This window comes from Schistocerca piceifrons, chromosome 4 (genome assembly GCF_021461385.2).
Source record: "Schistocerca piceifrons isolate TAMUIC-IGC-003096 chromosome 4, iqSchPice1.1, whole genome shotgun sequence".
NCBI lineage: Eukaryota > Metazoa > Arthropoda > Insecta > Orthoptera > Acrididae > Schistocerca > Schistocerca piceifrons.
Window position 1 is genome coordinate 220,740,270 of NC_060141.1, and position 13,550 is coordinate 220,753,819.

The following is a 13,550-nucleotide window of genomic DNA, read 5'->3' on the forward strand; positions in this document are numbered from 1 at the left end:
CAGGCCCCACAATCTGCCCTCTTTGGAACTCTGTTAGGTTTTTCACTGCACGTCAACCTTGGCCTCTGAATGCAAATACGTGATGTGCACTATTCATAAACAACCTGCACTGATGCCGAGTTCGTACTGAAGGTGCACAGTCCAGTGCAACACATGCCTTACCTGCATTGTTCACTGTCAAACATAACCATACCATTACTACCACTGTTCACATTATTTTGCCTATCCCTGTAGGTGGCATCCTGTTTAGTACTGGTGTGGGAGAAAGCAAATGACTGAGTAGTGATCATATCAAAGAGGTCAATGTGAGGTATACACTGAATAAAATAATAACAACTGGGCTACAGATGATAAGATCGATGGGGGAATAGCACTGTAATACAATGCGCGGGGAGTCATTATTTAGTATGCAAAGGTCAAGGTATGCAAAGGTCATTAATGGTAATGGGCATTAAAAATATTGAGTAAAAGATAGGACAGGGACAATCAATTTGATGATTCCACAGCTCCACCAGTTTAGGGGGACGAACAGACGCTGCAAAGGATGAAGTCTATTCATTTGTATGCACCTGCCACCACTTCTTCGTGGTATAAAGTGCTACTTAGTCTTGAGAGGTGGCCTCTAGCATCAGTGAATGCACTCTACCAAAGGCTCTTTACAGTCAACTTTATTCTTACAGCAGGTTCAATACACGGAGGTGACAAATGTCATGGGATAGTGACATGCACATGTACAAATGGTGGCAGTATCATATACACAAGGTATAAAAGGGCAGTGCATTGACAGAGGTGTCATTTTTACTCATTTTCTGACATGATTATGGCTGCATGACTGGAATTAACACAATGTGGAATGGTAGTTGGAACTAGATGCACGGGGCATTCCATTTCAGAATTCAATTTCTGATATCCACAGTGTCAGGAGTGCTGAGAACACCAAGTTTTGGGCATTACCTCTCATCATAGACAACACAGTGGCCAACAGCCTTTACTTAACAATCAAGAGCAGTGGTGTTCGCATAGAGCTGTCAGTGCTAACAGACAAGCAACACTGTGAAATAAACACAGAAATCAATGTGGGATGTACGACGAACGTATTAGGACAGTGGGGCGAAATTTGGCGTTAATGGGCTGTGGCAGCAGACGACTGATGCGAGTGTCTTTGGTAGCAGTGAGACATCGCCTGCGGCGCCTCTCCTGGGCTTGTGACCGTATCGTTTGGATCTTAGATGACAGGAAAACCATGGCCTGGTCAGATGAGTCCTGATTTCAGTTTGTAAGTCAAGAGCTGATGGTACGATTTGAGTATGGCGCAGAACAAAGCGATGGACCCAAGTTATCAACAAGACACCATCCAAGCTGGTGGAGGCTCCACAATGGTATGGATAGTGTTTATATGGAATGGACTGGGTCCGTTCGTCCAACTGAACTGATCATTGATTGGAAATGGTTATGTTCAACTCCTTGGAGAGCATTTGCAGCCATTCATGGACTTCAAGTCCCAAACAACGATGGAATTATGATAAATAATAAGAAGCCATGAAATCAGGCTGCTGGTCTGAAGAAAATTCTGGTCAATTCGAATGATTTTGCCATCCACATCACCTGATGTGAATTCTGTCAAACATTTATCGGACATAATCAAGAGGTAAGTTTGTGCTCAAAATCCTGCAGTGGCCACACTTTCGTAATTACGGGCAGTTACAGAGGCAGCAAGGCTCATTATTTCTGCAGGGGACATCCAACAATTTACTTAGTCCTTGCCACATCAAGTTGCTGCACTATGCCAGGCAAAAGGACGTCTGACACAATATTAGGAGATATCCAACAACTTTTGTCACCCGAGTGTATACAGTTATGAAAAATGGATAGATATTACATTTCATTTATCCATAGACTATCTTACAATACTGGATTTGTCATCATAATACAATGAAAATAAAGTGCTCAAAAATATACACACACACAGAATATATAAGTGTGCTTTATGAGGATAGGGCAGGTTGTCAGTCATGGCCTTGAAGGGACCATCCAAGCCTCTGGTTGGTTGGTTGGCTGGTTGGTTGGTTGGTTGGTTGGTTTAAAGACGGGAGAAGGAACCAAACTACGAGGTCATTGGTCCCTTGTTCCTAATAAAACAATGTGAGAATAAAATGCACACATTTAACACAAAACGGAATAAAAGGAAAAGCAACAAGAACGAAGGGAAGGCAACGAACACTAAAAGGAACGAAAGAGGACAAGAAAACAACAGAGATGGTAGAAACAGAAGAAAGTCAAACATGAAAGCAGATTACAGTGGCTGGCCAACCACAAGAATAAAAAGGGAATGGAAGCCACTCTGCAAAACATTAAAACCTCCACCCTACAAGCACTAGGGTGGAGGACACACAGGGGCAAAGGACATGCGCTAAAATCTAGATAGAAGTATAAAACCCACTTTCACAGATAAAACGTAAAGCTAAAGCTGCTGTGGAGGCATTGTCGCCTAACACCGAAGGCAGGGTGCTGGGAAAGTTAAAAGTCTGCCTCAGAGCGGCTTAAATGGGCAGTCCAGCAAGAGGTGGGTCCTTGCGACGGACTAGGTAACCATGCATTAGCCATGTATGGCCAATGCGGAGCCGGCAGAGGACAACTGATAAACTGCGAGAGGCCTACATGGAAGACTTCCAGAAATTCATAGTCTCCTTAATGACACACAGTTTGTTGTGCATGCTGTTATGCCATTCCGTCTCCCAAAGCTGGAAAACCCTGCAGTGTAAGACAGAACGTAGGTCAGCTTCGGAGATGCCTATCTCCAGAAGCGGTTTCCGCGTCGCCCGTTAGGCCAGCCTGTCAGCAAGTTTGTTGCCGGAGATTCTGACATGTCCAGGGGTACACACAAATACCACAGAATAGCGAGACTGTTCCAAGGCACAGATGGACTCCTGAATGGAAGCTACCAGAGGGCGAGGGTAGCACTGGTCGATAGCTTGTAGGCTGCTCAATGAGTCAGTACACAGGAGAAATGACTTGCCAGGGCACGAGTGGATGTACTCAAGAGCACAATATATGGCCGCCAGCTCTGCAGTGAAAACACTGCACCGAACTGGCAAGGAGTGCTGCTCAATATCTCCTCCATGAACATAGGCGAAGCCTACATGACCATCAGCCATTGAGCCGTCAGTGTGAACCACTTCAGAGCCCTGGAACATGTCAAGAATCAAGAGGAAGTGACAGCGGAGAGTGGCGTGGTTAACGGAGTCCTTAGGGCTATGAAAAAGGTCCAGACGAAGCTGCGGCTGAAGCAGTGTACACCATGGAGACGTACGTGAATGGACCGCAAGTAGAGAAGGTAAAGGGAAGGACTCCAGTTCGGAGATAAGGGACCGCACGCGAACCACAATCATTAGCCCCGATCTGGGCCGCCGATGCGAGGGATGGAAAGCCGCGGGTGGGAAAAGGAGACAGTAATTCAGATGCGCAGGGGAACTATGAATGTGTGCTGCATAACTGGCGAGCAATTGCGCACATCTGATCTACAGTGAAGGGACACCAGCCTCCACCAGAACGCTGGTCACCGGACTTGTCCTAAAGGGTCCTGTCGCTAATCGAGCCCACAGTGGTGCACAGGGTCGAGTAAATGCAATGCTGAAGGCACCGCCGAACCATAAACCACACTCCCATAGTCAATTCGGGATTGGACAAGGGCTCTGTAAAGCTGCAGCAGCATAGAGCGACCTGCACCCCAATTGGTGTTGCTCAGGCAACAGATGGCACTGAGATGTTGCCAGCACTTCTGCTTAAGCTGACGAAGATCAGGGAGCCAAGTCAATCGAGCATCGAAAACCTGTCCTAGGAATTGATACGTCTCCACTACAGTGAGTGGGTCAACATTTAGGTAAAGTGCTGGTTCCGGATGAACAGTACGACGCCAACAGAAGTGCAAGATTCAAGACTTTGCGACTGAAAACTGGAAGCCGTGGGCTAGAGCCCATGATTGCGCCTTGTGGGAGGCTCCCTGGAAGCACTGCTCAGCAACAACAGTACTGGAGCAGCAGTACAAAATGCAGAAGTCATCTTCATACAGAGAAGGTGAGACGGAGGGCCTGACAGCTGCTGCTAGACCGTTAATGGCCACTAAAAATAGAGAGATAGTCAATACAGAGCCCTGCAGGACTCCATTCTCCTGGAAATGGATGGAACTACGGGAGTCACCAACTTGAACGCGTAAAGTACGGAGCAACAGGAAGTTTCGAATAAAAAACGGAAGCAGTCCCCGGAAACCCCACTCATACAATGTAGCTAGACAGCAGAGATGAAAGTTCCCCACCCTCCTAGCTCAAAGCCCACCTGGGCAGGCGTCCGTGTGCCCGATGCTGGGGCAGTGACAGGAAGATGGGGAAGTGGTCACTACCACACAGGTCGTCATGTGCTCTGCAGTGGATAGATGGGAGAAGTCCTGGGCTGCAAATTGACAAATCAATCGACAAGTAACTACCATGAGCAACACATATGTGTGGCAGCCTCAGTATTTAAGAGGCAGAGGTTGAATAGCGACAGTAAAGTTTCGACACCTCTCCCTCTGCCAGTAACCATGGTATCACCACACAAGGGGTTATGGGCATTAAAATCTCCCAGAAGTAGGAAAGGTTTAGGGAGTTGATCGATCAGTGCAGCTAATACATTCAGGGATACTGCACCATCTGGAGGAAGATAAACATTGGAGACAGTTATTTCCAGCGTCGTCCTTATTCTGACAGCCATAGTTCAAGAGGGGTTTGAAGGGGCACATGTTCACTACGACCGAGTTTAGAACATGAACGCAAACTTCACCTGACACTATTATAGTCGCTACGGTTCCTGTAATATCCCGTATAGCTGCGGAGGGTAGAGGTCTGCATTGCTGGGAACCAGGTTTCCTGGAGGGCAATGCAGATAGCAGGTGTAAAGCTTAACAGTTGCCGTAGCTCAGCCAGGCGGTGGAAAAAACCGCCGCAATTCCACAACCAAGCCTCTGCCTGAAATGACTGCGGAAAAATCACAGGAAACCTAAACCAGTATGTCCGAACACAGAAGAAACTCCATCCTGAATGTAAGGATAGTGTTAGCTGCACTGCCTTATTCGGCTGGTCCCTATTCTAAGAGGTGTGGGTACAAAATAATGGGATTACTACTGCAAAACGTTTTATTTTAAAAACAAACATCTTCAATTACTGTTACCCTCAACATACTCCCCTCCTCTACGCCTACAATGCTCCATGCAAATTTTCCATTGATGGAAACAGTGATGGAAGTCATCTTCTGTGGGTGCATTGATAACATGGGCTTTCACTGCTTCAATGGACTTATTTTGTTCCTTTTAATGCAGAGTTGACCTTGGGTAATAGATAAAAGTCACATTGTGTTAGACCACATGAATAAAGTGGTTGTCTAACACTGGGATGCAGTACATCAGTAGAAACCTCTTAACAGATTTGTGGTGCAGCCGGTGCACTGTCTTAATGCAGAACCATGAGTTGTTGTTCTGCAATTAGGGTCTTTTTTTCTTATTTTTTCAGATCATTTTCAGTGATATTCAAAGTGTTTACACAAACATGTTCATGTGTTTCTGTTTGTTCAATCGTGAGAATTTTCGGTACAAGTTTCGTGCATGCTTTTCTCATGTTAAATTGGTTACATAATTTGACTTATGCATTCTTTGTCAATTCCTACACTTTCAGCAAGTGATCAAATACTCAAAAGACAGTCAAACCAAATTAAATTACCTACTTTTTCAATAGTTTCGTCCATTTATGATGGTAAAGTGGGTCTTAGGCACAAGTCACCTTCCACATCTTCTCGGCCATCTTGGAAGCACTTTAACAACTCACAAACTTGCGTATGTGATAGTCTTCACCATACACTCCTTTTTGTAAAAGATAGCCTTCAGTAGCAGGATTTCCAAGTTTTACTTGACACTTCATAATAATTCATTGCTCTATTATTACGCTTATCTTTTTCCAGCACTACAAAACAACAGCTCTTACACATGAAGGCCACAGCCACAATGATTTGTCTACAGACACCAGATGATGTATTCAACTGAGAAGGCTTCTTGCTTCACAGCTACTGGTCATTCATCTTCGGGCATCCTCTGTCACAGCATCAGTTCCGTTAATTTTGTAGCCACAACTTGCAAAATGTTCTTTTGTTCATACAAAATTTGCATAAGGTAAGTTGTAATATGAAAAATTGTTTTGCATTATTTCTTCCCATTGCTCTAGGCTGTTACTGCACACGCTATGGATACTCGCTGGTGACTCCAAGACCACAAATTTTATGTAGTCTTGGTGTCTCTGTAGAGGTGGACCATAGAAGCAAGAGGAGGATGTTGTTTGGTGGCCCCATATCAACTATCTACAACACAGGCTGTATGCATACATTAACTGTGTTCTTTATTCATAAGAACGCAAAGTTTACTTAACTCAAGATATTTGTTGTGGTACAAGTTCTTCTGTATAGTCCACGTTAGCTTCACTGCTGGTGAAGTACAAAGTCCGCTATGTATACATTTTTTGGTTGCTATGTGCTGCCTGTCTCTTGTGTTAGCGGCAGAACTAACTGCTATTGTGATTCCCACTGGGCTGCGACTAATGACACTGGGACTTCCTTGGTGTGACAGTCTCAGACTCTCCCTCCGGTCCACGGAGACCGTCTTAAGTACTGATAGCCAAGAGGGCACTGGCAGCACGTTTCATGCTAGTCTGTTGTTAGCCTCTTTCGATCTCCTCGCAACCTCTTTGCCACATGGTGTGCTGAAGCCAGCTTATTCCAGCACAACGAACATGCTGCTACGCCCTATGCACTCCTTCAGTCTGTTCAGAAAACTGACTCCTAGGCCAAAAAAATGCTGTCATGCATGCCTCCTATAATGTGACAAGGGTTTTTAGCTACACCCTTTCATTACTGGCCACTACTCTGAATCCTCTACGTAGGATCTAATTTTGTAGTACGCATTAGTTATGAAGAATGCTTATATTGTGTGGAATCCGATTTCCTGAACTATGAAAGTCAATGACTACTGCGAGAGCAAGTGTCAGTTCAGTTCAGCAAGATGCTAAAGATAGCCACCAAAACGGCATTCGGTTATGACTGTGTCCAATGGCAGTGTGAAAAGAATAGATCATGTAATCACAGTTATGTTTGGGCTATTGCCACCAGTTGGTTGTCACCTAATTGCCTGATATCGGTAATGGTAGAGGGGAGACCCAAGGTAGTTTGGGATACTGGGTCCACCTTTGCCCTTTTTTTCCTTTCCTCCTCTTTTGAGATTTAGATTCAGTAGAAGGAGTGTCCAGGCAAGAGTCTGGTACAGATGAGTAGTTGGTTGTTCTGTAGCCAAATGTCTGCAGGTTGTGGTATATGTAATTCTATTATGAGTCCCTAATACACACGAAGCAAGAGGAGGGTAAAGGAGGAGGACGGGGAGGGAAGCAGGAGTCCCTTCCCTTACACGGATGGATGAACTAAGGTGGCCACAAGGGCCCTGGAAAAATAGGAGAGGGAATATTCCTCCTCATTGCAGATGATCCATCACATTAGAGTTGTGAGCTTCTACCATCCGGAAATGTAAAGGCAATTTTACTTTTTCCCTTCTTCCAGATATGTTTAATTATCAAAGAACTTGAACTCTTGTATCTTACATTCCCTGCAATAAATGTAACCGGTTGGTGAACAGGGACTGAGGGTGGAGGTGGGGGGAGGGATGGGGGTTAAGAAGTGAGCCACAACTGGTGCAATAAGGCATAGCACACAAGGGACATCACCATGTACACAATCTCCATAGATAGGTTAATTTGACAGACTAGATGACATGTGGATGCACTTCAGATATTCTGAAACATCTCACATCACACTGGTTATCTATAATCTTAACTTTACTCAGTAATAAGTCACCTTCAAAACGGGATCTGGGATGTTGCCAAGTTTGCTGCAGCTGAACAGTGGCCATGACTGAGTGGGGGGACACTATTCTAATCAGTATGTTTCACATTTTGTTTACTGAAGTGTCACTGCCAAACTTGTTTTCTATTTCATCAATGAAAAAATTATTGCTTATTATCTGAGAATGATCCATTATCAGTCCTGATGTAGACCAGGAATTGAGATATTTATCTCTCTCTGTCTTGTCCCACCCTGCCCCCCCCCCCCCTCCCCCATCTGACAGTTTTCATTTCATTTCAATTTGTATTTAAAAAAGGTAAAACAATGGAGTTAAACCCTTCTGCAATAAACTAAGCCAGCTCCTCTGATGAGACTGCTGTGCAATTCTCTCTGTGAAATTACTCTGGAATGGTGTCACCAACTGACCACAGAAGGACTATGCATAGGCACTGACCTGTATAAGTAACAGTGACCAGGCACTGCAGTCATTGCCCAGATTATCAGTGTCCCAAATATTACACACACACACACACACACACACACACACACACACACACACATTCCTGGACATTCATAGGGAGGGTAACACTGCGGACACCAACACTATGTCCCTTTGCAGTAAGGAAGCTATCACATAAGTGTACATGATGACCTCCCACTTCGTTTGACTACCACACTAAGTATTGTACGACATTCACCATGCACCGCAAACCACTGAAAATTTTTGAAGATAAAAGTGGAGGTCAAACCAGACAATGGTGGCCATCTGTAAATATACTGAAACAGATGTAGGATTCAATGAAAAAAGAAATATTGAGCAACTGCAACAAGAAACCAGACATATGGTTGAGTTGACAGGGCATTCACTGGAGGTTAACTCAAAGGAAAATACAGAATGTAACTCTTCCAGAGAAAAGATGAATGCCACAATGGCTCGTGGACTCAAGCTTTCCACACATGTTCTCACAAGAGTTGACCACAATGGGGACCGGGGATGAGAGGAATCATCCACACTTATTTAACAGTAATAAATATGTTTAAATGTGGAATATTAACTAGTCTCACAATACATTTATTCTATTATAAGATTTCTTGTCGACAATCCATTGCAAGTTTTGGGGGTGCAAAAAGAGATATTCACATATACTACACTGGAAAGAATATTAATCTTTACTTCCATCTAGTGAACTTACTTAGTTTGGCAGAGAAAAAGAGTTAAATATATCACTATAAAACTCTGCAACCCGCCCATGAAAATAAAACATCGGACAGACAGCAGAAGTATTTTCACATGTAGACTAAAGTAGTTTTTCCTTAAAATCTCCATCTTTATAACAGACAAATTACTGAATAGAGGTAAATAGTCAATTATAAATATGTTGTGCAATCTTTCGATCAATTCACTCATGCCACACAACAACATGTACTGCACGATCTTTTTTTGGGAGAATTCTAAGAATGAGAGGTTCACCTGCAAAGGAGACCACATATAAGATGATTGTGTGGCCTATTCTTGAGTGTTTGGGATCCGCACCCGGTCAGATTGAAGGAAAACGTCTAAGTAATTCGGAGGCGGGCCGCTAAATTTGTTACTGGTAAGTTCGAACAACTTGTTACAGAGATGCTCCAGGAACTCAGATGGGAATCCCTGGAGGGAAGATGATATTCTTTTTGAGAAACACTACTGAAAGTTTAGAGAACTGGCATTTGAAGCTGACTGTCAAATGATTCTACTGCCATCAACATACCTTGCACATAAGGGGCATGAAGATAAGAGATGAGAAATTAGGATTCATAAGGAGGCATACAGCCAGTCATTTTTCCATTGTTCTATTTGCGAGTGGAACAGGAAAGAAAATGACAAGTAGTGGCACGGCGTATCCTCTGCCATGCACTGTAGCATGGCTTGAAGAATGTCTATGTAAAAATAGAATTAAGTAATCTAATAGAATTAAGTAATCTGACCTGTACAAGTGGGTACTCACCCCTGCTACACTGTCTCCATTCCCAGAATGCCTGTCTCTGTTTTCATAATTCCTCAGCCCTCAGTACCTCTTAATTCCTCACCATCTACCTCTACCTACTGACTGGCACTAACCTGAAACTCCTGCATTTGTTTTCAGTTCCACCCTGGCTTACTTAATTCTTACCCTCGACCTTTTACCTGGCCCTGTACTAGTTTCTATGTATTTCTCCCAGCAGCTAAAAACACTGAGCAGCTGCCAGCACCCCATGCCATACCAGTACAGTCTTATCCAAACTCTTACCCAACATCTCTCACCTCTCTCTCCCTCAGCCATCACATTCTCACATATTCTTCACACACCTGAGCCAACATCACCACTTGCCATTGTCAGGCTGTAAAAACAAAAGTGTGTTTTTAGTGTAGTGCTAGTAAATATTGCCATAGAGATGTGATATGAGCTGAAAAGTGTTACTTCACAAATTTTTTAATAGTTGCAGCCCTAAAACATTTCCATGACACGGGGGCAAATTTATGTTACTTTACCATCTAACAAATTTCGCTAAAGACACAAAATGCTGTGAATTTCTCAATACTCCAAAAATTACCTACTTGATAAGATCCAGATCGAAAGATTTCAGCTGGTCACATGACGAACACAGCAAATTGGCTTTGTTGAAGCCCAACGCCCAGCAATCCTCAGTTGTGTATTCCGCCAAAGAACAGACAACCTTGGTATAAGAAAATAAGTGCAATTGGTCACTACAAAATAAAGTTACATTGAACAAAACGCAAAACTACTGTCATGCACTTCAGTGTGAAGATAGGAAATGACATTAATTTTGACTGAAAAATAATTAATTATTCAAAATAGTTTTTAGGCTCATTGTAATGTTATGCATCTTGTAATTATTGCACTAAACGTTCTTCCATAACCACGAACAGGTTCAAGACCAAACTTGCCTTTACCAAGCAAGAATAAAGAAAAAAAATTCAAAACAACACTTCCTCCCAGGAAATAAAACTATACAACAAGTAACCCCTTTTGCATAATGAGATTACCGAAGTAAATTTATTTAAAATGAGTGCTTTAAACAACAAACTATGTACAATGAAACATAACTTACATAACATGCAGATAGGGAGTGGTAAAAAGTAACAAGTAAACAATAATGAATTGTCCTTTCACAACCCACTTTTACATTATAATTGTTTTTGATTTCTGGAAACCATTACACCAGAACTCTATATGGTGTAATACTAACATTTTATCCTCTTTCCGAGCTCAACATCTCATGTCACTCGTTTTTTCACGCAGTCCTGTGGGGAGTTCGCGTGTAAACCAAACGTTGTAGCGTCCTGCTGTGCATGTGTTATATGAATTGTACCGAAATGCGAGAGTGTAACATTCGCTTTTTACATTATGAAATTTCTTTGAATGAATGTATAATCAAAATCGTGTTGTATTCTGTGTACAAAGTCTTGCTGTTAATAATAACCTGGTCGTGAGGTTAGAATAATTCAGCCGATTTTCGTTCTTAAGCTTTGAAATGTCAAATATCCTTGTCAACGTGATCTATGAATGAATAAAATTAAATTAAAAACTCACCAAATTTGTGAAGAGATAAAAAGTAAATGCTCCTGAAATAAACTGCATCTTGAAACAATGTAACACTCTTCCCTATTACCACTCTCTCACCCACGTTATACTGAGTCAGTCTGACACTGACGTACCACAGAACAACAAGACATCTCGCACAGCTTCGACCATATCTATGGTCGAAGTCGCACAGACACACCAGTCCACACGTAACAATCTCCTCCGCGAACCTCCTTGCCCGCAAGGCCTTCAAATGGATGTGGTATCTTCTGTGACCTACGTCACTTCCCTTGTTTCGTTGTCGCTAGAGTCTACTGAGCTGGGAACATATATCCCTACACTCGAATTGGCGCTCGAAGTTATGACCCATCAACCACAGAAGGGTTAATAACCAGCAGAATAATAAACAACTGCTCAACGAAAAGGCAAACGAATGTAATTGTGCAGTTTCTCGTGCTCTGCTAACAAAAAGCGAGTGGCACCTCGTATAAACAAACGAATTGGAAATTTAATTATTTCTGAAATATTTGTTCCTCGTCAAGAGTTTATTACAGCCTCAATATAACGTATTCATGACTTACGTGCTGTTTTCTGCGCAGGGGACAACTATAGAAGACTACAAGTCGGTGAACAATTATCAGAAATTATGCATTCCTCTCAGGGCGGTGGAAGTAAGTAGGCACTTCACGTGTACTGCAGTCTTAGAAATAAGTGACACATCGTCTGTGATAAGACAGAGGAGGTATGTATATTAACATTTTAAAGAACAATGCGAATCCTAGCACTGAAAAATTAGGTCTGCAAGGACGGGATTTTCACTCTGCAGCAGAGTGTGAGCTGTTATGAAACTTACTGGCAGAGTGAAACTGTGTGCCGGACCGAGACTCGAACTAGGGACCTTTGCCTTTCACGGCAAAGCGCTCTACTTTTTTTTTCATTGTGTTCGGTATTGTTTAGTGCGTTTGGTCTGGGTGGACGTCATGAGACATCCGTTCAAGTTGATTGTTGATTCCTTTACTCAGTTTTTTATTGCAGAGGGCGAGCAGCTCTCTGACCGAATACGTTGAGCTACCATGCCGGCACCATCAGAGCTACCATAGCATGACTCACACCCCGTCCTCACAGCCGTACTTCTGACAGTACCTCGTCTCCTACCTTCCAAACTTCACGAAAGCTCTCCTGTGAACTTTGCAGAAGTAGCCCTCCTGGAAGGAAGGATGGTAGAGCACTTGTCTGCGAAAGGCAAAGGTCCCGAGTTCGAGTCTCGGTCTGGCACACAGTTTTAATCTGCCAGGAAATTTCAAATCAGCGCCCACTCCACTGCAGAGTGAAAATCTCATTCTGAAAATCTTCTTGGTTTACATTTTTCAACAAGATACCGGCCAAAGCATATGGCTCTAAATACAAGGCTGTGGCTCCTGTACAATACTCCAAAACAACTAAACACCCCTCCTCAGAGACCAGACATTAATCCTATTGAACACCTTTGGAAAGTACTGGAAGATAGCATCAGGAGAAGACACATTTCTGACAAGTCCAGTGTGCGATTTTTGCTTTTACCAGTGGGGGGGGGGGGGGGGGGGGGGGATGTCTTAGTGGGTTAGTATAATTATGTATGTTACTAGCATGGACCGCGGTGTTACTCATGGTTAAACAGTTGTTTATAAATAGATGTTAATGCCGAAACCCACTATTCACGCGTATGCACATCAGAAAAGCCATCCCTTGTTATATCTTTAAAAGTACATTATAGGTAAAGCTTATTTACAAAATCATCTACATACAAGTATACGAGGGGAATTCAAAAAGTCAAGGCACATTTGTGAAAAGCTGTACTTGTTCTGATGATAGAAAACTGAAACATGCGCTATTTTTCTTCGTAACCTCCCTGGACTTCAATGCAGTTTTCCCGACATTGTACGAGTTTTTTTTTTTTATTTCATCAGAAAATATGTTTTTCAGTTGCATCTGTAACCAATCTTGCACGGCAGCAATGACGTCTTCATCACTTTAAAATCTTCTTTCCTGTAGTGCTTCCGTTAAGGCTCCAAACATGTGAAAAGTGCTTGGAGCCAGGTCTGG

General features: G+C 43.0%; 1 protein-coding gene across 1 annotated transcript in view; it reads right to left on the reverse strand.

Annotated features, from left to right (window-relative positions):
* Nucleotides 1-11,660, reverse strand: part of LOC124795289 (selenoprotein F) — a 40,298-nt gene extending 28,638 nt beyond the window's left edge. Inside the window, exons 1-2 of the mRNA XM_047259247.1 lie at nt 11,478-11,660; nt 10,481-10,599 (exon numbers count right to left, since the gene is read on the reverse strand). Coding sequence (XP_047115203.1) covers nt 10,481-10,599; nt 11,478-11,525 — 167 coding nt within the window. The 5' untranslated portion in view covers nt 11,526-11,660. The remainder of the gene's footprint in view (nt 1-10,480; nt 10,600-11,477) is intronic.
* Between the last annotated feature and the right edge of the window lie 1,890 nt (nt 11,661-13,550).